The 26,799-nt window shown below is 34.1% G+C and overlaps 1 protein-coding gene across 1 annotated transcript in view; it reads right to left on the bottom strand.

Annotated features, from left to right (window-relative positions):
* Positions 1 to 1,125: 1,125 nt before the first annotated feature.
* Positions 1,126 to 26,799, bottom strand: part of LOC123655308 — a 33,056-nt gene continuing 7,382 nt past the window's right edge. The window contains exons 2-3 of the mRNA XM_045591119.1: positions 17,641 to 18,429; positions 1,126 to 1,941 (exon numbers count right to left, since the gene is read on the bottom strand). Coding sequence (XP_045447075.1) covers positions 1,246 to 1,941; positions 17,641 to 18,429 — 1,485 coding nt within the window. The 3' untranslated portion in view covers positions 1,126 to 1,245. The remainder of the gene's footprint in view (positions 1,942 to 17,640; positions 18,430 to 26,799) is intronic.

Raw genomic sequence — 26,799 nt, forward strand, 5'->3', positions numbered from 1 at the left:
CACGCTGCTCCAATGCGAGTTGGCGGATTTTAACTATACACATTTGTTTAAATTATTTAATTTAGTTTAAAGTGAACACGACAATAACAATAAATAGTATATGGGCCTCGTAGCACAAGTTCGAAAAAAAATTCTCTATGGCAACGAAGGAAACAGTTTTAGTTTTTGAACCATCTAATAAAAGCAAAAAAAAATCTTGATATTTCAATTTTAATCCAAGCTCGTAAATATGGATCGATCGATCATCGATCCAAGGCTTACACTCAAAATAAGTAACTACCCTTATACGTCGTACGAGATAGTGATAGTAAAATTTATATCCAGAGCAAACTTTGTAGTTAAAATTATATATATCTACTTTATTGCACTCAAAAAATACATGTAAAAACAACATAATAATAAGGTTTATGGCAAAGGTGGACTCATCTCTGAAAGAGATTTCTTTCAGTCACCCGGTCATGAGTAAGTGCTTTATATAGCGAGGCAAACATATATATTCTCCCATATGTCGTAACAGCAAATTAAAGTGTGCACATATAAAATTTTGGTAATTTTACATACTTTTATTTTTATTTTTATTTTTTATTTTAAGACCATTGACTGCTTAAAGGTTTAATATAATAGAAGTTTAGAATTATTTTCAGCATTTTTTTCTTACATTAAAAATTTTAGGCACAGCACCTTTATTTGGAGATACTATTGGTTGATTTAAATAATTTATTTTATAACTTGTTAATGTATATAATATGCAATATTACAAATTGACAGACATTATTAGGAAAAAATTGACGTTATAAACAGTTATAGACAAAAAAGTGGAAAAGTTGTAACGATTTATAACGGGTTTAATTAACTGAGTTTTTATAATAATTAAATATTATATATTTCATATGAAAAATTACAGCATCTTTTAATTTGTAACTTACTTTTTTTAGTTTTTTATTTCCAATAAAGTACGAGTATTTAATGTTAATAAAATTAAATATTTCTGTTAAAGTGATTTTTCTATAAAAGTGATTTTATTTTAAACGTGTTGTATCAAAACTACTGTTAACCATTACAAAAATCAAATGGAATTTAAAGTAAATATTTATGTATGATATATTATTATATACAAAATAATACTAGAGTAAGTATAATCTAAAATAATTTATTATAGTAATTAAAGCTAAATAAACAATACTGTAGTAGGACTATATCCCGGATAGAACAAAAATTTGTTCCAAATGTAAGTAAATATAGTAGTCAATTTACTTGTAGTAAACTGTAATACTCGCTAATTTTTTGTAAAGCGGTAAACATTTCATTTTTATAGCAAACATTTCCAGGAATAATTTGTCTAAAACATTCTTGCTCACGAAAACATTGCTCTAAGTTTGAATTTCTCATACAACAAACAATGAGAGCTACATCACAAGACGTGGGTTTTGCTATAGTTTTCTTGACTTCAGATGCAACAGCTAATTTTTTCTTTCTATTTTCTACGACTGGAGATGTTTTCTCTGACAATGGTTTAGTTTGTAATTCTCTGAGTGATGTTTCAATTGTCAGTTTGACTCGATCGTCTGAAGTTGGCATTGGTATATTTATCGGTCTCCTGTAACTTTCTTCATCCTCGTCTTCTAAATTCGTTTTGTTCACCAGTATTCCCCAATTTTGTCTAATATCATCCAAAAATGGAAGACCGTTTAAAGGTTTGCTACTTTTGTCAATTGAAGTTAATCTAGCATACCTGTTTATCTCCGCTGGTGAACTTTGAGGAAAACTGTTAAGTAAATTTTGAATATTACTTAATGACTTAAAATTACGATTGTTACTATCGTCAAAATTAAGAACGTTTGCATTATTTTTATCGTTACTTCTTATACTTTTTGGAGCGGTTTGAACGCTGACCATGTGAAATATCAAAAGTGTCAAACATGTGATGTAAAGTGACGCCATCTGAAAATAAAAACAAACTTATTACAACTATAAAATTTCGTATTCCGAATCTAATCTTATACTATTAAACGAGCAATTCTTGTATATCATATATATCTTGTATATATATATAATCTGAATCTCGGAAACGACTCCAACGATTTCCATAAAATTTAGTATATAGGAGGTTTCGGGGGAGATAAATCCATCTAACTAGGATTCATTTTTAGAAAATGACGTTTTATCCCTGTTTTTAGGGAGTGAAAAAATAGCTACAATATCGTTAGAATACGAAGGTAAATTTCGCAACTGTCATTAAAGTTGTAGCTCGGTGGGAAATCGGCCGGTCGGGATCAACCGAGGAGATCATGGTTCAAATCCCAATTTCTCTGATCAATTATTTTTTTCCTTTTTTTTAATTGCACTCGTTATTTTAAAAAAAAATATTATTCATATTTTATAAATATGTAATTCGAATTTAAATATGAATTCCAAAAAACACGATTTACTAAAAATACCGAGCTAGGCTCGGTCACCCAGGTACTACTATTAAACGATCAATTCTTGTATATATATGTATATATATATATATATATAATCTGAATCTCGGAAACGGCTCCAACGATTTTCATGAAATTAAGTATACAGGGGATTTCGGGGGAAATAAATAAATCTAGCTAGGATTCATTTTTAGAAAATGTCCTTTTATCCCTGTTTTTAGGCAATAGAAAAATATCTACAATATCGTTAGAATACGAAGGTAAATTTCGCAAATGTTAATAAAGTTGTAATAGCTCAGGTGGGAAATCGGTCGGTCGCGATCGACCGAAAATACCACGGTTTAAATCTACAAATACCCAGATCAATTATTATTTTTTCTTTTTTTTTTCTAATTGCACTCGCTATTTTTTATTTAAATAGCCAGTTCATATTTTTCATTATTATGTCGGTAAAATAGAAAAATATTATTCATATTTTATCATTATTATTTTTTTATTTTTGAATGAATTTTTTGTTACTGTCGGTAAAAAATATTATTCATATTTTATCATTCTGTAAATCGTATTTAAATATGATTTCAAAAAAAAAAACACGATTTACTAAAAATACCGAGCTAAGCTATACCCAGGTACTATTTTTAAATTAATGTCTAACACCATCATGGAATACTTATTCATTGGCATTTTAGCGTAAATGACCATTCATAGTTCGTTTTAATTGACACGTGCAACAGCACGCTTCTAAATTGAACATTTTTAATTATTTCATGGCTTAAAACTTAGTGTTGTATAAATTATAAAAAATATATGAAATTAAATTAAATAAATAAATTTAATTAAACTTACATTATTACAACTTAATCCTTATGTTAAAATGAAATAAGGTAAACGAGTTTAGCTGTCTGCGACGTCCGGTTGAACCGACACTTTTTACATATATGCGTCACTGTACTTGGCTTTATAACTAAAACAGCCACTTGCCGTGCGTCATTTTATAATATACGCCTACATTTAGCGTAAGTGAAACTTGCTCGAAAGAGTTATTAGAAAAAAAATATGCCAAACGTTCATACAAATTCGAAGAAAAAAAAATTTGGAAAATCCAAAACTGCACGTCTCCACGCGCTCAAAACTAATACCAATAATCACGTATCAAAATAATAAATACCTAGCAGCCCTCTCTAGTAGCTTATTTAGGAACTAATAATCGACCATACAATGATAATAAGTTCGATTATTTGATTTGGTTCTTGCAGATAATCACAAATGCTCAAATTCTATATTATTATGATAGAAACGTAAAAATATTTATTCTAAAAATCTAAAAATTTATCAGCTTTCATATACAATAGGTTTCTTAGTTAATAGTTTCCGGACATAATAAAAAAACAGCTTGTTTCTTCTAATGGTTCTCGCATTATCTTGTTATCATTCGTACATCCAAAAATTTGACTTCCAACATAATATTTCGATTCTTTTTACAATAATAACATTCAAAAAGACTTTAAATGATATTTAATTTATTCCTTGATAATTTTGCATAAAATTATCTATTATATAGCATATTAATGCATTGTTATAAAAATATAGAGGTTTAAGGTCCTGTGTTTTTCATTTTGTAAAAGTAAAGCACAGCCCACATCGGAGGCGTGCAATAGTGTATTTTTGTTATTTAAACCAATGCAAAAATAGGAGCACCATCATTTTAGTATTTCAATATTCAAACGTTTAAAATTAGTGACGAAAGAATTTCGGAAAATGCGTCATTTACAGCATGTGGAAGCATACAATTTTATTGAAACTGTGATGTCATTAACTCCATGACGCGTTGATCATATACTGGTTGTTGTGCTAATGATAGCGGGTCCAAAGGGTATCGGAACCACAACAGATTTTACTATAGCTATATGAATGGTTAGTCAAGATCTGGCTTGTGTCTTGGTATTATTTATGTTTTCAGACGCCTGACACAGGATTTATACTTTTTAGTCTTTATGACTGATGCATTTGTTTATTGAATGAATAAAACAAAAACACTTTAAATGCTGTAATTCTTCACATAAAATAATAAGTCAATGCTATTTATTTCATTTTAAGTCCAAGGATCTTTGTCTTTATTTGTCGAAGACTGGCTGAATTAGTGGTGGGAGAAGGAGGACAAATATTACTGTAGAATTTAAATGTTATATGTTTAAATTAACTGTTTACCATATATCATTATCAGTTATATATAATTTTATTTAATTATAATTTTAAGTATAAAGATTACGCTTTAATTTAAGCTAATAAAAAATATATATAAGCACAAATTCATATACTCACACTATCACTAAACTTCTTTTAAAATAAGACAAAAACTTGTTTGTTTAAGTAATAATTGTGTTTGCTCGCGAAAGAAAAAAAACCGACTTCAATGCAATGTAATTAGACGCTCAATAGTCAAAGACATTACATTAGAAACCTCTAAAACTATCGGTGTTCCTCTACTATATTATGCATGTATTATACATATAAACGTTTCTTTGGAATCACTCTATTTACTAAAGAAAACCACATCAAAATCCGTTGCCCAGTTTTAAAGATCTAAGCATACAGGCAGCGGGAGACGACTTTGTTTTATACCATGTTATGATGATAACTCAAAAAGTACTTGTCAGATCCCAACTGAATCTCTATTTTATTTGATCCATATTGTGTAAGTCAGAAAACAGCTGAGCAATAGTTTTTTATAAGTTGAATGTATATAGTATAGCTTCTCTGTTATTTTTATTTGTATTGTATGTCTTTTGAAATTATTATAACGTGCTTAATGTAATGTCAGTACTTTAAAAGCTCTGTTTCTTAAACAAATAACTAACTGTGATAACCTATAATTGGATTTATTTATTCTAAGCTCTTAACTTATAACTTTTTGTATACCATTGGTTGTCCTTATTATAATTATATTAATAAAATAAAATTTAAATGGAAACACATACCACGCAACACCTTTCGATTAACAAAATTCATCGAAATCGGTAAACCCAGTCAAAAGATCTGAAGTATACATTAAAAAAAATCCAATCGAATTAAGAGCTTTGTCCTTCTTTGGAAGTCCGTGCAAGGAACACAGGCGTTGCATTTGCTAAATATTTTTGAGTGATTGATTGATTCAGCCAGTAACATCCCACTCCTGGCTATAGGCCTCTTCTTATTTTCTGTAGGACATGGATATTATAATGCCTGAGGAAAACCACAATAATCATTTTTGATAGATATATCTAAACCATTTCATTGTGTTCAATATGAAAAGCTTTATGCAAATTGAAATATTACGGAATTAGGGTGAAGGTTTTGATCTTATTGTTCCATACTCCTCTGCGAGAATTCAGCATGTTTCTATAAATGAAATAAAGTCCTTTGAAGCTGTGCCAACAATAGATGTTCCACAGGGTTCTTATCTTAATTTCTTGGTGAAAAAATGAATGAAATGAATGAATGACCTGTTTATATCAAAATCTTTAATAATGTATGTTGGAAGAGATGTTAAAAATGCCTATTTATAAGTTAACAACATTTGTATTAGTCAAAGTGTTATTAGGCTATATTGGCTTAAATGATAATAATAATAATAAGTAATAGTAACAGTAATAGAGTAAATGCCGTGTGGTTACGGCAGTAAAGAATATAGCTACAGTTCCACCTTTGAACTTAAATAGTCGAGCGATGGCGGGATAAACATCCAACTGCTGACTTTGAAATACACAGGCCGAAGACGACAAAGCCAGCCATGCGGTCACCAAATAAAATATTAAAATTTTGCTTTTAGATGAACTGGATTAAAAGTACAGTACAATCTGGCGAATGTGAATTATTAACACTTGAGCCAATATTGAAATTGAGGTACATAATCATGTTTGTATAAACCAAGTAGGTATAAACATAACAGCAAAGTTTTTAAGTATATGAAGTATATTCAATAATTAATCTTCAGTAAAGCCAATTTATCTTGCACCAGCGTTATCAAGAATAAAAATAAATAGAAATTGCGCTAAGATAAGTGTGGTGGATATGGAAAGAAAATACAATATTCCAGTTTAAAACTGTTTACCAAAACAAACCTCACGTGAGATTTTAAAAATATTTCGTAGCATGATAATTAGAGGATTTTTTTAAATAAAAGGTGACATACAAGCTCCTTATTAATTTATTGCTAGACCATACGTCTGCAACGTCACCGAGTATCAGGTATCTCAATGATATCGGTAAGTCCTGTCCAGATAGAAATATACATTCCCAATTCGCAGAATGTCCAACGCGTAAAATATTTTTAAATTGATTTGTAAATTTTTGATTAGAACTTTTAAAAGACTATACCTTTTAATGAAGCTACTCGTATAGTGCAATAGTCTCAAAATTAGTTATTAACTGACTTCAAAAAGCAGGAGATTCTTAATTCGACTATGTTTTTTATGTGTTCGTTTAACATTTCACTTTCACACTTTCACTAACTAACTTCATAACTTTTTACTATACACACCCGTACTGACTTTGATACTTCTTTTTTTAATCGACAGCTGTCGCTTGTCCTGTGATGCTATTGAAATTGATCGCGATCTGACGAGTAAGTTTTGAGCTACCTCTAATAACGCGTATTTACCTGACTATTTGTTCATCCATCTACGTTGTATTATTTACTTGTTGATGTAATCGAAGTCGGTTGCTTTGCGGTTTTTCGTTTGCGAGCAAACACAATTAATGCACAAGCGGTCGTGAGTACGATTCCTGTTCCTAACAAACATTTGTATAGGACATAAATATTCTTGGTCTGTATGTTTATCATTGTATCGGTCGGTCGGTAGGAAACACACACTGTGTTTCCCAACCACAAGTATAAATGCAGGTGTAAATTCTACTAAGGACTGTTGAATGTGGGATATTTATTTATCTCTTTTATAGAAGGTAGTGAAACATATCATTTACGTTAAAAAAAATTAATGCCTGTCTTAAAATTTTGTCTAATAACTGAGCACAAAATTAATTCTAAGCGTCTTTAAAAGTTTTTTCGCCTTTGCTATCTTTCCAACCTTCTCTCATTGGGTTTTTACGTGCTCTCTTTAGCGATTCAAACGACATCTAATGGCTACTTAGAAAAAGTTTAAGTTAACCAAAAGATAAGTTGCGACTTACGACGATAAATATGGTTGCTTACTCATATTAGTCAATATCAAAAAACCGTTTATGACGTCAAACATATTTATTCAGAGAACACCTGTGTATATAAGTATTATATATCAGTTTGAACAGTTTATAACGAAATTCCGTTCTAAATATCCTTGACAGGAATAGCTGTAGGTACTTTAAGTGTTCTCGTTAGCCTAACTATTAGGTTTTAAAAAAACGTTGAATATTTATCATATAATAGCGGACCCGGCAGATGTTATCCTACCCGGAATAGCATTTACCAAATTGGATTGCTGATATAGCAACAGCAGCCACCTATCGGATCCAATATTGTATTTTCTAACTAACTTAAGTAGGCATAATTTTGATTGGTGGTCTCACGTCTGCATTAGGGATACTAAGATAGAATAATTAGTTCTTTTAATGTAAGGTGCAGTAGTGTACCAAGTAAATCATCAGTAACAAAACTAAAAATTGGAATAACAAAAGCACGGGCATTGTAAGCCTGTGGACATAACTTTATATAAAAAAATTATTGTATTTTCAACTCGTCTATGAACTCCTTGAAATGTACACACGAAATATCAAAACGAGAAATAAGGTGATAAACACACGTACAGAAGAATTATATATACATTAATATAATTATTTTGTTATATATTTAATGTAAACAAAATTGTTATGAAATGTTTTTAGCTCGTTTCTAATGAGTTATCTTATTATCCTTGTAAATATATTTCCTCGTTCATAAGCCCTGAAATATATCTACTTAGGGTTCACTAGCATTTTACTTTTTGCGGACCGATCTAATTTTGCAAATAACAAAATAATGTAACAATTTTGATCGTGCGTAATGAGCATCGCTCTTGAAAAAAAAAGGTAGCACTTTTTTCTACAACGTCATTTACATCTGTTGTTATCTTGATATGGTTGTTATCTTGATATGGTTGTTTCTTGTAGTACATCCTTATTTTTCTAAGGTTTTTAATTGTTTGCCTTCATTACGATTATTTTGCCTTACCAGTGACTATTAGTTTGATGTGACTAAGTAAGCATATGACGTCTGCATAACGTTTTTATGGGATAAAACGTCTGTCACGTGGGATAAAAGATACTCGTAGCATAATAGAACACGCTAGAGTGATCGAATGAATTGATCCGAAGATAATCGATGACGCTCAAGATTGACAAGTTCAACGGCCAGTCGCGGTCGGTGCGGTTGGCGGGAATGATGGATGACGTACCTATAGATGACTTTTGTGATATGTTCAAATGTCAGAACTCATTTCACTCACTCACTTCAGCCTATCGCAGTCCACTGCTGGACATAGGCCTCCCCAAGTTCGCGCCACACATCCCGGTCTTCCGCAATCCTCATCCAGCCTACACCGGCAATCTTACGTAGATCGTCGGTCCAACGGGCCGGAGGACGTCCCACACTGCGTTTGCCAAGACGCGGTCTCCACTCTAGGACCCGTCTACTCCAACGGCCATCGGTCCTGCGACACAGATGACCAGCCCACTGCCACTTCAACTTGCTAATTCTGTGGGCTATGTCGGTTACTTTCGTTCTCCCGCGGATAGTCTCATTTCTAATCCTGTCTTTGAGAGAGACCCCAAGCATAGCCCGTTCCATTGCACGTTGAGCGACTTTAAACTTGTGGACCAGTCCTTTGGTCAGTGTCCACGTCTCGGCTCCGTATGTTAACACAGGCAGGACGCATTGCTCGAAAACTTTTGTCTTCAAGCATTGCGGAATCTTCGAAGTGAAGACTCGACGGAGTCTGCCAAACGCCGCCCAGCCCAACCGAATCCTCCTATCGGCCTCCTTCTCGAAGTTGTTGCGGCCTAGTTGGATAGTATGGCCTAGGTAAATATAATCCTGAACAACTTCGAGAAGGGTACCATCGACCGATACCGGTATCGGTATGACTTGGTTGTTAAACATAACTTTCGTCTTATCCAAGTTCATACAGAGACCGACACGTCGGGAGGACTCGTTTAGGCCGGCCAGCATTTGGCCTAACTCATCCAGCGTCTCCGCAAAGATGACAATATCGTCGGCGAAACGAAGGTGAGAGATGAATTCACCGTTGACGTTGATGCCCCGTTCCCCCCAATCCAAGGTCTTAAAAACATCCTCTAGCGCAGTGGTAAACAGTTTCGGTGATATTACATCCCCCTGTCTTACCCCGCGCCGGAGGGAAATAGGTCTTGTTCTTTGGTCATTGACATGAACGGTCATCGTCGCCGCGTCGTACATAGATTTTAGTACCTCGATATATCGCCAGTCGACATGACATCTCTGCAGAGAGTCCAGGACAGCCCAGGTCTCGACGGAGTCGAAGGCTTTCTCGTAGTCCACAAATGCCATACACAGCGGTTGATTATATTCTTCCGTCTTTTGGATAATCTGCCGAACAGTATGGATGTGGTCCACGGTGCTGTAGCCATTTCGAAACCCAGCCTGCTCTGGTGGTTGGAATTCGTCGAGTCTTCTGGCGAGACGATTCGTAACAACCCTCGAAAACAGCTTATAGACGTGGCTCAGACGTGAGATCGGTCTGTAATTCTTTAACAGAGACTTATCGCCTCTCTTAAAGAACAGCACCACCACACTCCTGGACCACGCCTCCGGCGTGGTACCTCGGTGGATGACGGCGTTAAATAGTCTTGCCAAGGCTTTCAGGACAGGTCGCCCTGCGGCTTTAAGGAGTTCAGTGGTAACTCCGTCATCCCCCGGGGCCCTTCCGTTTTTAAGCTGCCCGAGCGCTGCACCAATCTCATCCTCTTCGAAGTCCGGGATACACTCCGAATAATGGCGCAACAATGGTGCCCGTGGATCTTCGGTGTCCCAAGTCGCAGGCTTGCGTGCGCTCGACGAGTACAGCTGTCCATAAAAATTCTCAACCTCTTCTCGGACCTGAGGGCGAGAGCAGACGGTTCTGCCATCTGCTGTTTTAAGCTTCGCAAGAAGGCTTCTCCCCAACGGTCTTTGGAAAACTTTGGACCCCCTATTCTGCTCAATCAGAGTAGCAACCTCTCTCGTATTTGAGCAGCGGAGGTCTCGGCGAATAATTTTCCGTACCCTCTTGGAAAGAGCCCTCTGTTCTGGCGAAGCAGCCGGCAACTCGCGCCTCTGCCGCATCAGATCCAAGGCTTCAGGAGAAAGTTTGGACTGCTTCGTTGGCTTTGTTGGTGGAAAGTGCCTGCGACCCAGTGTACACACCGTCTTCACCACGTTGTCGGTTATCTCGTCCACGTCGCTAGTAGTTTCCAGCGAATCGAATCGGTTTTGGAGTTCCAACTGAAACTGCTCGGAGCCACATAGTATTTGGGGCAGCGTGGGTCGGAGAGTAGATTTCATCAAGCGGGTCCGCTCCTTTCGGAGACATATATTCAGAGTGCCCCGTACTAGCCGGTGGTCGCTGCCGGTGTTAAACCTGTTAACCACTGAGACATCTCTGAATATATGCCTTTTATCCGCTATGATGAAATCTATCTCGTTCCTCGTCACAGTATGGGGGCTTTGCCATGTCCACCTCCTTTGGGGCTTCTTCTCAAAAAATGAGTTCATCAAGAAGAGCCCCTCCGATTCGAGGAAGTTGACAAGCGTCTGCCCCCTGTGATTCCTGTGCCCCAATCCGTGTGGTCCGATGCTCGATCCGTCGCGGCCTTGTACTCCCACTTTAGCGTTGAAGTCTCCCATAACAACGCTGTAGAAGGTCGAAGTAGTGCCATGTATGGCCCTTGTGATATCTTCATACAAGGCTTCGACTTCATCGTCAGAGTGTGCCGAGGTCGGCGCATATACCTGTATCACTTTCAGGGAGTACCTGTCGGTGAGCTTAAGTACAAGGTACGCTACCCGGGTCGACACACTACTGACTTCCACAACGTTGTTAGTGAGAGTCTTGTGAACCAGAAAACCGACGCCACCTTGGGAAAGCCCATCACCTTCACGGAAGTAGAACAAGTGCCCGGAGTCCAGGATCATCGTGTCCTCTCCCTCTCTTCGGACTTCAGACAACCCCAGTATGCTCCACTTAATGTGACTAAGTTCTACCTCAAGTTCGGTGAGGTGATGGTCCAACCGTAGCGTGCGTCCATTATACGTAGCCAGGAATATTTTTCTATGGCAGCCTCCCGTACCCCGGTGATTCTTAGCACCCTCTACCCCACCGTTACCACGGCCGCTGCCGTAGCCGGGAATAGTGGGGCTGCCGGGAACTGAGGGCCTTATTTTTAGGTTCGAACTCATGGGGGTTTTTGCCCATAGTCACCACGCTGGGCAGGCGGGTTGGTGACCGCAGGGCTGACTTTGTCGCACCGAAGACGCTGCTGCCCGTCCTCGGTCTGTGCATTTAAAAAGCCAGCAGTTGGATGGCTATCCCGCCATCGGTCGGCCTTTTAAGTTCCAAGGTGGTAGTGGAACTGTGCTATCCCTTAGTCGCCTCTTACGACACCCACGGGAAGAGATGGGGTGGCTAAATTCTTTAGTGCCGAAACCACACAGCACATTACACAGCACAGCACAGAACTCATTTAAGTTACCACTAATATTTTATGATTTTACTAGTTGCGCCCCACGTTTTCACAAGCGTTAATTAAATAATATATATATATTAGTTATTGAAAATAGCCTATATCCTTCCTCGGTAAATGAGCTATCTAACACAAAAATAATTTTTCGATTCGAACTAGTATAGTAACACGTGGTTCAATAAGTCCCGAAACTAAGTACTAAAAAAAGGTCTTTTTTATAAAATTAATTTTTATTCATCAACATAGTCTCCTCCAAGAGCGATACAGTCCCTCCAACGCTTTTCTAACTTTTCTATCCCATGTGTGTAGAACGATTTGTCTTTGGCTTCAAAATAAGCCTCCGTTGCTGCGATAACTTCACTATTTGAGTCAAATTTCTTACCCTGAAGCATTTTTTTGAGGTCTGCAAACAGCCAGTAATCGCTGGGGGCCAAGTCTGGCGAATAAGGGGGATGAGGAAGCAATTCGAAGCCCAAATCGTTAATTTTGGCCATCGTTCTCACGGACTTGTGACAAGGCGCGTTGTCCTGGTGAAACACCACATTCTTTTTGTTCATGTGAGGCCGTTTATCCGCATTTTCGTACTTCAATCGCTCCAATAAGCACATGTAATAGTCACTATTTATATTTTGCCCCTTTTCAAGGTAGTCGATGAAAAGTATTCCATGCGCATCCCAAAATATAGACGCCATAACCTTACCGGCCGATTTTTGAGTCTTTGGACGCTTCGGGCGACTTTCACCAGCCGCTCTCCACTCCGCTGCCTGCCGATTGGATTCCGGAGTGAAATGGTATATCCAGGTTTCATCCACTGTTACATACCGACGTAAAAAATTCTTTTTATTATGATTCATCAGCGCCAAACATCGCTCTGAATCATTGATACGTTGTTCCTTTTGATTAGTTGTAAGCAAACGCGGCACCCATTTAGAAAAAAGCTTTTTCATTTCCAAATTTTTATGTAAAATAGTGAAAACACTACCAGCTGAAATCTTCACTATCTCGGCTATCTCTCGCACTTTTACCTTCCGATCTTCCAATACTATTTTGAGGACTTGGTTAATATTTTGTTGAGTCACTGCTTCATTTGGACGACCTGAGCGTTCCCCATCATTGGTGTCCATGCGACCGCGTTTGAAGTCGGCATACCACCGACAAATGGTTGCTTTAGAGGGAGCTGATCCTGCATAATATTTTATAAGCCATTGCTGTGCTTCAACGGTATTTTTCTCGGGACTTATTGAACGATCTAGTAAGTAGTAGTAGTTCCTGATATTAACAAGTTTTAACGAAAAAATTAACTTTTCAATTTTACAATATTAGTGTAAATTGTTATACTAAACCATCAGACCTGTGTGGTTTTATCCGTGTTTACTTTAGTAGATAGTTATTGCTCCGCTTATATGTGTATGCGTCATAGCATAATGTTTAGACACCAATTTTTAACCAACTTCTAAAAAGAAGGAGTTTCTAAATTTGACTGTATTTTCTTATGTATATTTCCTCAAAATTTTTTACTGGATGGACCGATTTCAATGATTCTTTTTAATCGTAGCGTGATACTTATCATGGAGTTCAATTAAATTTAATCGAGATCTGATAAGTTCATTTTGATTTATATCTAATAGTGCGTATTTACTTGACTGTTTTTTCGTCACCCTAAGTTGTATTATTCTGGAGTGGAGACCGCGTCTTGGCAAACGCAGTGTGGGACGTCCTCCGGCCCGTTGGACTGACGATCTACGTAAGATTTCTGGTGTAGGCTGGATGAGGATTGCAGAAAACCGGGATGTCTGGCGCAAAGTTGGGGAGGCCTATGTCCAGCAGTGGATTGCAATAGGATGAACTGACTGACCGACGTTGTATTATACCTAATAACATTTTACTGGATGCATCGATTTTGATGTTTCTTTTTTTAATTAATAGCTAATACTTGTCATGTGCTCTCATTTATATATGATCGAGATATAATGAGTACTTTTAGAGTAGTCTTTGAAGCCGCGTATTTACTTGACGATGCAAGGGCGTACCTGTGCTCGTGTTAACATCGGCTCTGCTATATAACTGTGTTTTTTAATATGAAAGTTTAGAAATTGAATAGGCAAAAGACAAATACATGAAATAAGCCATGAATTAACCAGACAAATGTTATGTCAAATTCCATGTTTACGAATAAATATCCGAAATACCGCCGACAACTATATTCATTGTTCAAAGCTTTTACCAAAGAAATATTGAAGAAAGCAACCCATTAAGGTAACCAAAAAACTGTTTGGAAAATTATACACAAAACAAATAATGCTACGTGTTAGAAAATTGTTCGTTGGGTTAGAGAGACACCCACAATTCCTAACACGAGACAACAAGAGAGAGAGTAAAAAAGAATCCTACAGAATCTTAATCTTCTTTTCCAAAAACTCACAAAACCAACTTCACTAATGCAAAGCTTATACCATAAGAACTACAATGACTCACCCACAACAAATCGCAGCTAGATCCCAAGACGGCGAGAGATTCCAATCCAAAAAAAGAAAAGAGCAAAAGGTCGCAACACTCGCCCTGAGGCTTATATACAGTCAACCCCAGCGCGTCGCGACACTACCCCCTAAGGTAAACCGCGACGTAATACAATACGAGGGTATTCCAAAATTAAATCAGTCGCCTAGAAAAAGTAAATAGCAACGCTAATGCATAACTGCTATTATACATCAGCAGGAATGAAATCAGGCGCTATTAAAAATATATGCTACAATAAAAAATTAAGGGACCCCGTCAATATAGTTAGAACAACGCCATTTATCAACGAATAGCAAAACCGTCTACAAGCTACAAACCAAATCCTGCGCAAGCATTTTAGTTTTTGAGTTATCGCTTTTTCTTCTTTTCCTGGCTCTTTCCCATTTCATTTGGGGTCGGCCCTCTGTATCATGTGCCTTAAGGCAACTCGCTCCTGGATCGTCTCTTTGTTGACTTGAGCTTCTTTGAGGTTCTTATTTACTACAGTTTTTGAGTTATTGCTATTTACTTGATTATTTTTTCGCCGACCAATGTTTTAGTATACCCAGAGATGGCTCATCCTAAAGAGGGCTGGTGCAGTGTACTTTCACTAAAATTGCATAGGTAATCTTAAGTCTATATTGCTTTATAATACATATTTTCCTTACAATACATACTTTCTATTCTACTATGCCATACAATAGTCTATTATATTAACTACATCTACGCGTGGATTTGACATCAAATTGTAACGAGTATAGCGTCAGTAATTGCGCTCCTACGAAACGAAGTTTAGTACGATTCCTATATAGCGCTGTATTCAATGAGTGTGAAAGAGAAACATCGACACAGGCCGAGTACATTTCGTATGAGAAATTAGCCCAATCTGAAGCACCGCTGACGAGCGACGGATTTAATTTTCTGTACAAATAAAATAAATGTTACCATTTCGTTGAATTAAAATGAAACAAAACAAATGTTACCATGTAATTGAAGTTGATTTTTATACGTTTTGCAAGTAAACACAATTATTTTCTATTTAACTAACACTCAGCCTATCGCAGTCTACACATCCTCAGCATCGATTTCTCAGAAGATACCTTTTTTAAAATATCTACAATGGATAGATTAGACTGCAATTATTAAGGTAGGGCATAGAAAAAAATATATTTTCTCTCAGTCTCCCTCAAAATTTGGAACAGCCCGACTGGGGAACTTATTCAATTTTACAGAAGTTCATAACAAAATAATACTGCTTTGAAGTTGTGTTTTTTCCTGTGGTGAGTTAAGTTGCCAGAGTCCTAAGAAGGGTCAGAGATAGATCAAGCAAAGCACTAGAGATACTTGCATGCAAGCGTCAACAGGCTACGGTAACCGCTTACCATCAAGAGGGCTGTAAGATATAAATATACGGGTTATAGGTAGCTTCTTCTTAAACTTTAAAAGAAAGGATTGAAAATGGAAAGGATGTTAAAGTTCAATAAATAACATTTTTATTTATTTATAAACTTAAAAACTAGGCTGACTAACACAAATAATGATTACTCAACTGAAGCATCTTTTAAAATTTCCACACATCGATCCATTAAATAATGTAATAACTTATATTTGTCTTCTACTGTTTTATCAATCGAATCAAACTTATCTAAATAAATATTATTTTGTCATAGGAAATTGTTGTATCATTACAAAGTATAAAACAAAGTCACTTCCCGCTGTCTGTACGCTTAGATTTTCTTTAGTAAATATATATGTATAGTAAATATATATGTGTATATGTATAATACATGCATAATACGGTAGAGAAACACTGATAGTTTTTGCGACCGTGCGAAGACGAAGGCGGGTTGCTAATATTATTTATTTTGTTAAAATTTTCATATAAATAAATAAATTGCACTTTATTTTAACGAGTATTTAATTTTTCTACATAGGTAAGTGTTAAGGAGTTTATGCTGAATTCAAATCTTAAAAGATTCACTGTTTACTTTTAGGTGCCTTTGCAAGTATATCACATTATAATAGGCATTCGTAATTGTAATTATGTGTAATTTGTATCAAGGTGGAATATGTGAACGAGTATTTTGTCATTTACTCTTTCAACTACGCTTCAGCCTGTAATATTCTGCTGAACATAGGCCTCTTTCTCCATGTAGGAGAAGGATCACAGCTCAATCCACCACGCTGCTTCAATGCGGGTTGGCTTTCAACTACGCAAACAACCAAATCACTGGTAATTCTTTCATAATTTTCCAGTTCTTTTATAGAAAAAGAAAGGAGACCAAGCTTGACAGTGTGGTTTTTGCTTAAAAACTATTTATTCATGATACCTTTGTAGTGCATAATTTCGTTTAAAGTATAGGAACATAATATAACACAACTTTATAAAATGTTTGACTACATATGAGTATATTCTTACGATTATGGTAGCTATTTAAATGGCTATTGCGCTGGCGGTCGTGGGTTCGATCTCCGCTCACGACAAACATTTTGTATTAGTCATATAGATGTTTGTCGTGGTCTGGCCGTTTGTGCTTTTGTATTGTGTGTATGTTTCCGGACTCCCGACACAGTAAAAATTCCTACTGTGGGCCGTTAAGTGTGAAGCGTTTTTTTAAATGATAACAATGTAGCTTTACTTAATTTTAACCTTTCTCATTATTTATTATCACTTGTTGTTGAAATTTCGTGTCAAATAGAATTTTATGTGGTAAGATGATTAAAATTAAGTACTAAAACTTAATTTAAGCTTTAGATTCTCTTGTTTCAATTTTTTAACTTTCACAATTATTTTACTTTAAAGTCGTAATTGCTGATAATAATGCCGTACTTTATTTATTACGTTATTTATTACGTCCGGGTCGCACGGTTTGCCATATCTAGAAGGATCCGGACAGCCATTTTGTGCAAAACAATTAGGTGTAGGTTGAGGTCCTACGCAACATCTAATAACTGCTGCGTCACAAGCACTGGGTGCAATGGATGGAACTCGGTTGACAATTAATGGCCTACTTACTCCAGAATGTGCCTTTGCAGGGCTATTTAAAATTGCTCTTAAAGTAGTAGTTGAAATCGGTTCAGGCTGGGCACCCGCTTGGACACTTCCATGTTCAACGGGAGGTACAGGTATATCTATTGGTGATTCAGGAATAATAGGATCAAAGGAAATAGGTCTGTTTCCATTATCTTCAATTTGTCCACTTGACTCAGTATCATTTATGCCGTTAAATCTGTTAAATAGATCTGGTGTATCCGTTTCTATTGGTGTAGTCGATTCCGTTGGTGTATTTGGTTGAGGTTTGTTATTATTATTGAACGGTTTTGTTGTTAGTGGGTTTTCATTCTTGGAACTGCACCCGCAATGAAATTGTGGTATGACAAGTAATGGAATAAATGTTGGAATAGGTGTATATTGAGGTGCGGGATATGCGTGTTGTCTGGTATTACTTAGAATTTGTTCCAAGCGTGTATATATTAGGGATAATACATCTCCACTTCCGTATAAACCTGTATTTTGGCCTTCATCTCTCTTTGAAAAATGAGAATGAAATGGCTGAGGAGGAGGAAAATTTGTAGGGTATCCTGGTTGTGAATAGGCAAACGCATTATAATTATAAAATCTCTTTTGTCGTTGACTACTTTCGTTTTCAATACTACTTTGATCACCTTTGCCAGGAGTTAGACTATCTAGTTTAGAGCCTTCTTCAATATATTTGGGCGCAACTAAGGCGTCGTCACTTGGAGCTGCCATCGAAGCAGCTTGTAGCATAAATATCCCGACAAGTGTAGGTAGAATGTTCGCCATCTGAAATTATACAACATAATTATGTTTTTACAATGTCCGTAATAAGGGAGTCAAAGTTTTAGAAATCTATTAGTTCAAATGAAAAACTAAACCCTTATAATAAGCACTCGTCTCAGTCTGGCCGACTAACATCAATCAAATAGAAAATTTTCAAATTTTTCAAAGGTTTCAAATTTCAATTTTATGTAAATGTAACAATCGCTTGTTACAACTTACTCGTAGGTATAGTTCTGCATGTGCTGTGTATGCACCTGCACACCGGCGGTTGCGGTTCGATTCGGGTGGATATTTGTAAATAAAAATATTTCATTCCGGTTTGGATGTCTGTCCTTGTACCCACCGTGCATCGAAGGGCACGTTAAGCTTTCGTTTCAGGTTGTTATCATATACACAGGATAGCGATGGTTACTCATAGTAGGGATTATATCCGCCAAACCGTTGTGGAGCAGCGTGGTGGATTAATCTCCAACACTTCTCCTACAAGAAGAAAGAGGCCTATGCCGCAGTCGAATGTTACAGGATAAATCAAAAATATTCAGAAAAATTAGAATTATTATTGAAGTTTGTTTAACTTTTAGTTTGAATTGATTATTCAAACCTTTTGTATGATTTAAAGTTCGGTTTAATTTACCGTGTTCCTTTAATCAAACAAAATTTTTAATTACAGAATTTGTTGATTGTCTTAATGTTTAATTTTTTATCGAAATATCTACATTGAAATTCAAAGAGAGAAAAAAACGCACATTCGAAGCCGCAGTTCCAAACGTATATGACATAGGTATGTATCGAAGTTTTTAGTTGTTGAGCGCTTTTAAAATGGCCCTTCGTCACAATCGGAACAACGGGTGAGTTGTTGAAACTAATGTTTAAAATTCGAAAGAACTTTCAGATGACTACATAAAATGCTAATCTCGCTAATCTTATTTATTCGGCCATTTTAAAACAGGAAATAATAAGTTTTATAATAAAATTTTATACTAACTTTATAATTTTATCGCAATAATTTCATACGAGTCGTGCATGTAGTACACGGAATCCTTTCAGCCTTAACTTCTAATACTCGTCAGTTATAAAATAAAACAATATTTTTTTATAAAAAAAAGTTAAACTTTAAAATTATGGGTAACATTAATATATTTATACGTATTACGTACATATACATATACGAATGCGTATTAACATATTAATTATCCCGACAATAAGAAAAATAAACGCATTTAATATAATAAGTACCTATGTATACAGGAACAAATTGGGCATATTAACTGGTAAACCAAAAATTACAGAACAAAATACTGTGTACACAATAACAAGATACTTATTATTTACACAATAATACATCATATAATTGTAAATGAAATTATTGTGTCCTCATTTTAATAAAATTTTCTAAAGGTCAATTCATGTACGTTTTAATGTATGAATAATATATCAAATATTTCGCGTCACAAGTCTCTTATCATACAATATGTATCAATGTAGATGAAAAATTTTCTATGCCAAAGCTTATGAAAATAAAACATATTTTATACATCTATACTAATATAATAAAGCTGAAAAGTTTGTTTATTTGGTTGTTTAAACGCGCTAATCACATGACCTACTGGAGAAGCCGAGGAAGGCTGTTGTTTTCCTCAAATTAACGCGTGTGAAACCGCGGGGCACGGCTAATATGTTATAAATACCAATCGTATTTTTCTTATTTTTCCATATTATTCACTTTTACCTTTTGATATATCTCTTGCTTAATGTGATTATGACTCTGGTTTAGTGGTGTGTACACCGTGTGGGAGCTTAAATACCGTCGATCCCTATTAATAATGGATATTGCAGGCTGTATAGTGATCGTGATGGTACCACATAAAAAAACTACGTGACAAAACAGTTCATACAAGCAAATACACATATTCGTAATTTAATTTAAAATAATACTACGCTTTTTATTTCACTTTTAGAGACATCCATAATCACAAGCTAATGAACTTTTTAATTGATTTTTGAAGTAGGCCTACTAAATAAATTTCCCAGGTACGAAACATAAAGACATATAAAAGATTTTACAGATTTTTAAATTTTGTTTTGCGAACTTATTTTGAATAATCGGACCACATTATTATACTTTTATATTTAAGGTTTAAGCTTTTACGCTCCAGTAAATCTATTTCTACCTATGTTTTAATATGTTCGTCACAATATTTTTCTTAACAAAGTAACGAAAATTCTTAGATTATTGGTATTAAATAGATTGTATATGTGTAGATCAAGGGATCAAGGGAGTGAGGGACAGACTTTCGTTATTTCATAAGAACTGATAATTTCTCAACGCATATTCCCAACACCGTTAGAAGCAATGCTAAAACATGAAATTTAACTCATGATAGCTTATGGCAGATATCAGGTATCAAAGGCGTACAAAATCCCAGCTAACTTCCGTCATTTCATAAAATGTAATTTTTTAATATTTTTTTATATGTTGAAGTGATATAATACCTACCTATGTTGGGAGCATGGTCTGAGAAACTTTCAGCTTTTATAAAATAACGAAGACCTTCGTCGGCTTTGGGTTAGTAGTTTAATATCAAATCCAATCTATGAACACTTGTTTGACGTGATAAAGTTCAAGGCGAGACATTTATGTAGTAATTAATTAGTTCCCTCTATGATATAGCCAAATTTCAATCAAATATTTAAGCTATATTTTATAATTCCACTCCTTAGTGGTATGATGCTTATTTAAAATTCGCAGTAAATAAATAAAAATTAAACTAATAGAAATTTCAAATACAGAAATAGGCTACTAAATATTGTGTTATACACAAATTGAACCTACGTTCTTTGAAACAGCTTTTCCCAATATTATCAATAAATAAAATCAGTGTACAACTCTACACGTTAACAGACTACATCAATGTAGATAAATATTGTGATTTTTATCCCTTTTCCTAAGGTTACTTACTATACTCAGCGTAAGAGTTAAAAAAATATCAATAGTTTTTATCCATAGTTGAACTGAAATTATTCTGATTTTCATTTAAATATAATACTTTCGGTACTTACAGGGGACCGTGCACCTGCCTTTATCGCACGTTGCGCTTACTAACCGACTAAAAGAATTGGCTCTTCTGCCTTTAGTCTCAATTATAGAATTTGGAATTTCCTACAAAAATATTTACAACATATACAATTAGGTTTGTGAGTGTACATTAGGAATTATTCTTCGAATCCGCGTACAATGACGTTAAAAACGCAGTATTTATTGAAGCAAACATTTAGAGATATATAGTCATGTATATAGATCACTGATCCACCTCATTTACGAATTCATTGTATGTATTATATTAGTAATAACTCCATAACTCATCGTTTAAAATAATTCGAGTGCTCATTAATTTGTAATTTAAATAATGTTCGACTAATTGACGGTGTTTAAATATAAATATGTCGTATCTAAACAAATTGAAAGTACTTTCAATTTTGTAGCTACAGTTAACATTTGCTATATAGTTACATAATCTAAATATTAACAATATAAAGTAGACGGGGATGTTTAAAGAATATTTTTTCAAAAATAATGCAAGTGAAACGTGAAAACTTGTACTGAAAATTGCAAAACAATAAATATATTTAAAACATTAAAAAGAGATGAGATGACAATTTTTGACATGACAACTGCCATTGTTTGAAGATAATAATGACAGCGTTTCAGCGTTCGCGTTTCATATCGTTTAATTGACATGACACTTTTAATTAATTCCAATGAAAACTAAACTGAAGCAAACTAAACGGCCCACTGCTAGGCCAAGAACACGACGGTACATTGCTATTAGTATACTAGATGCCCGGACAGACTTCGTTTTGTCAAAAGTTAATAGTAATTTTTTTTTAGTATTGAAACCTTCCGTGGGCCTTAAGGAACATAAAAAAATATATATTAGCCGAGCTGGTCGAGCCATTCTCGAGTTATGCGCTTAGCAACATTCATTTTTATTTATATATATAGAAGAAGATAGAAAATAGATTATATCATATAATACTTAAGAGATCATTGTGTTTTTAAAAAGAGAATTAAAATTTGACCTTTCCGCAAATGTATTTTAATCAATATATAAATTGTGATCAGAATATGTACAACTTAGAATTTTGTTCTATTTTTAACTCTTTTATAAAACCTGTTTATAAATTATAAGATCTTATTGCTAAATATTCTGAATAGAATGAAACCGAAAAATCAGTTTATTTCTATCACAGATAACAATTTTGTGTATCAAATGTATTTGAATCATAATAATATTAAAAAAAAAAAAAAAAAAAAAACAGAAAATTAAAGGGTTAGTATATCTTATCAATTTATCTAAATGAAAATTGTACATGTTTTCGATTATTTCTAATATTTTTACAGCAACTATAAAAACTAAGTATTTTATACATAATACTATTCCAAATTAAACAAGTTATGTACACTTAACTTGTTTGATCTTGAAAGTGTGTTACTTTTCCATGAAACCAATATCCGCTGCGTTATGTTGCCAGTCATAATTTAACTACCTCCCAATTGAATTGATTTTGACAAATTTGGCACAGTTACGATAAGGTCATTGAACTGAAATGTCTTCTATATCTAAGTATAAGCGCATCAATTACGCCTTCGTTTCGATCTGGTATTCTGTATATTTGAAAGTTGAACGATATGTCCATTTGGTATTAGAAAATATATTCTTTATTTTATGATTCAACTTTATTACTTCAATTCTACTTCCCAATTTCGGAGAAGAAGTAAATACATTACAAGCTTAGAGGATACAGGAGAAAGGAAGGATGTTAAGGACATAGTATACTATGATGGTAAAAACTTCTCTAATATGCCGCCATTGTAACTCTTGATAAAGTTTTTCTGTAAGAATATGCTTGAAATGTGTGACAATATTTTTAAATAACTGTCTTACAAAATCTATGATTATTTCAAATAGTTAGTTGAACAAAATCATTTTGTAAGTAATGAGTTTTAATTCCATTTTTTGTAATAAGATTAAACTAATGTTTTTAATGAACTAAGCTGGCTTAATTTTGATAGCACGTAATAATGTATTATGGCAAAATCAGTTTCGTGTGATATCAACTAAGTTACTGCGAAAAACTTGGTTCTGATACATTTACGAAGCGGTCATTGAACTGAAACGTCTGATTAAAACAGTTAGCCCAAAAATGCGTTTTGGTGTATCATTATATGCGGGCAAAATGTAAGTCTTTCACGAAACACAATATTCAAAAGCGAGCTTCAATATTATATTAACACGAATTAATTAATTAATTTATTTATGCCCTTATTCTTTTTAACTAAAACTTCGTGATTTTCCTGATAACATTATATAATCAAACACTTTTACATACTTATTTTTTCTTCAATCTGCCATATTTAAATCTTAACGCATTACAACCTTCATACAAAGCTTAACCCATTAACATATCAAACACCTGCTATACCTATCTAATTGATTTGAATACATTATTAAATTTATTTACTTCAATCACAACTTACAACTATCATTACATTATCATACTATTTATAATTGTTTACGTGCTAAAGATATTAGAGAATTTAACATGTTTTACTATGTCATATTGTAAGGAAACTGATTTTTTACTATTAATCATTAGAAAATTTACTAAAGATTTTTTTTAAAGTAATAGGAACAATTTATTCTATATTTAAAGAAGAAATTATTTTATCACGACTGGCACGAAGTAAGAGAAACTTTAATATTTTATAAGTTTTATTTATATTAAAATTAGTCAAAGTAATAAAATGATCAATGATATATATGCTTATATTTTTATTTGTGTTTTTATAAATATATTTTAAATGTACCAATAAGGAAATATATTGAATAAAAGATCAATAAAAACATTATAAGAGGGATAAAAATGTAAGGCACATATTATGAAGACAATTAAGATAAAAAATTAATTTATACTAATAGTTGAAATTAGTTTATGAAACTAAAAACACTTTAATAACCGAAAGCGATAAAAATAACGAATTGAAATGTAAATGCATGCTTTATAAGAAAGCGGAAATATGTTTTAAACTTTAAAAAAATTTATCAATAAAACAGTAATTTACAAACCCTTGAATAGTATATGTACCTACGATTGAAACGAAATGAAAATGGGTCGAAAATTATTGCAAAATAAAACGAAAAAGATGGCCAAATAAACAATAAAAATTGCTACCAAGAGACAAGGTGAGGAAACGAGGGAGAGGAAAGAAGAGATTGATATTACATGAAATACTAGGAGCAAGTTGAATACAAGTAACACGGAACTCACAACGTAGGAAGGACTCGAGGAAATATTTCTATGGACTAATTACCTTGTGTTCATTAAATTTTTTGTGTACAGAAATATGCAAAAAAGTTATATATACGTACCTACCTTATATATATAATGATATTTATTAATATATATTTTTAAATTAAGAGCACAACAACGTTTTGATTGTTTATATTCAACGTTCATCAAATGGTAGCCAAAGATGGCATACTTTGTTGTTTTAATTACAACTCGATAAATATATATGTTATAGATAAATTCGACAGTCTTTAATATATCTTCGTTAGTAGAAAATAATATCATCATTACAGCCTATACAGTCCACTGCTGGGCATAGGCCTCCACAAGTTTACGCCAAAAATAACGTGAACTCATGTGTTTTGCCCATAGTCACCACGCTGGGCAAGCGGGTTGGTGACCGCAGTACTGGCTTTGTCGCACCGAAGACGCTGCTGCCCGTCTTTGGCCTGTGTATTTCAAAGCCAGCAGTTGGATAGTAGGAGTTGGAAGCCAGCAGATGGTTATACCGCCATCGGTCGGCTTCTTAAGTTCCAAGGCGGTTGTGGAACCTTGTTATCCATTAGTCGCCTCTCACGACACCCACGGGAAGAGAGGGGGTGGCTAAATTCTTTAGTGCCGTAGCCACACAGCACAGAAATATATATAGCAGCAGAAATTAATATGGAGACACATTATATATATATATATATATATATATATATATATATATATATATATATATATATATACTAGCTGACCTGGCGAACTTCGTATCACCTTATTTTTTTCTGAAATATAATAATAACATAATATATCAAAATAAAATATAGCCTATCTTTTAAGTTGGATCAAACTGCACACGGTGTGCAAATTTGACTAAAATCGGTTAAGTAGTTTAGGAGTCCATTGAGGACAAACATTGTGACACGAGATTTATATATATTAAGATATATATATAATACAATATATACAATACAAAACGAGTAAACATGATCTTATTGTTTCTAAAATAGTTCTCTCAAACAACCTACTATAACAACTCTTGTTAAAAAGTCGAAGGAATGTTTATTGCGTATCTTCCTTGAGATACCGTAAGATACAGTGGATTTATTACTTAGATATCGAGCATCTGTTCCATAATACTAATAATATAATGATCCTAGATTTTACGTAACTATGATGTAATGAAAGCCTATTTATTTTTTTATAATTATAATAGCTTATTTTTTTCTATTTTCTTTTTGTTTGCATTTTATAGTACATTTAGTCTATGGTAAAGCTTTACATTGTTAGTTTATAATATAAATATGGAACGTATTCAGTAATATTTACATAAGAAAATAAATTGAAAATAATAAACGAGTTTCAAATTAATATGTAAGAGAAATAAGTTAGTTGAATTCATTCATTTTGCTTTCACGTTTAATAATATATTATACTTACTTAAATTTTATGAATTATCCTGCATGTATATTATACGATTTATTATTTAAGAAACAAATAATTCATGAATGTATCAGATATGTAATTACCATCTAATAAATTGCGAAGCTTGGTCCAGTTTGGGTTTGAAGGATTTAATCTACTGACCGTAATAGTATCACGGCTGATTCAACCATGTAATTAGAATTCGAGTGACTGCTTGGCCTTAGGATGTTATAATTGAAGTATCACAAGCAGAGAGTAACTAGTCTTATGTAAGTATTAATACAACAAATACATAACAAATATGACAAATGTATTTACATCCGAAAATAAAAAAAGGGTAACCCTACTATGAGTAACAATCGCTATCAAGTATTTATGATTACAACCGGGACCGACAGCTTAACGTGCTCTCCGACTCACGACGACAATGACAGACATCAAAACAAGGGGGAAAAATTTATACCTATACAAATGTCCATCCCGAGCGGAAATCAAACCCGTAAACCGTCGCTGAAAATGTTAATTAATCATCTCTTTTTAAATGTCATCATCATTGAAGGAATTAGTTTTGACGCGGAAAAGACGTTTTTTAGCGCTTTTGGCTGTAACAAG

The sequence above is a fragment of the Melitaea cinxia genome, chromosome 7 (assembly GCF_905220565.1).
Source record: "Melitaea cinxia chromosome 7, ilMelCinx1.1, whole genome shotgun sequence".
NCBI classification, from domain to species: domain Eukaryota; kingdom Metazoa; phylum Arthropoda; class Insecta; order Lepidoptera; family Nymphalidae; genus Melitaea; species Melitaea cinxia.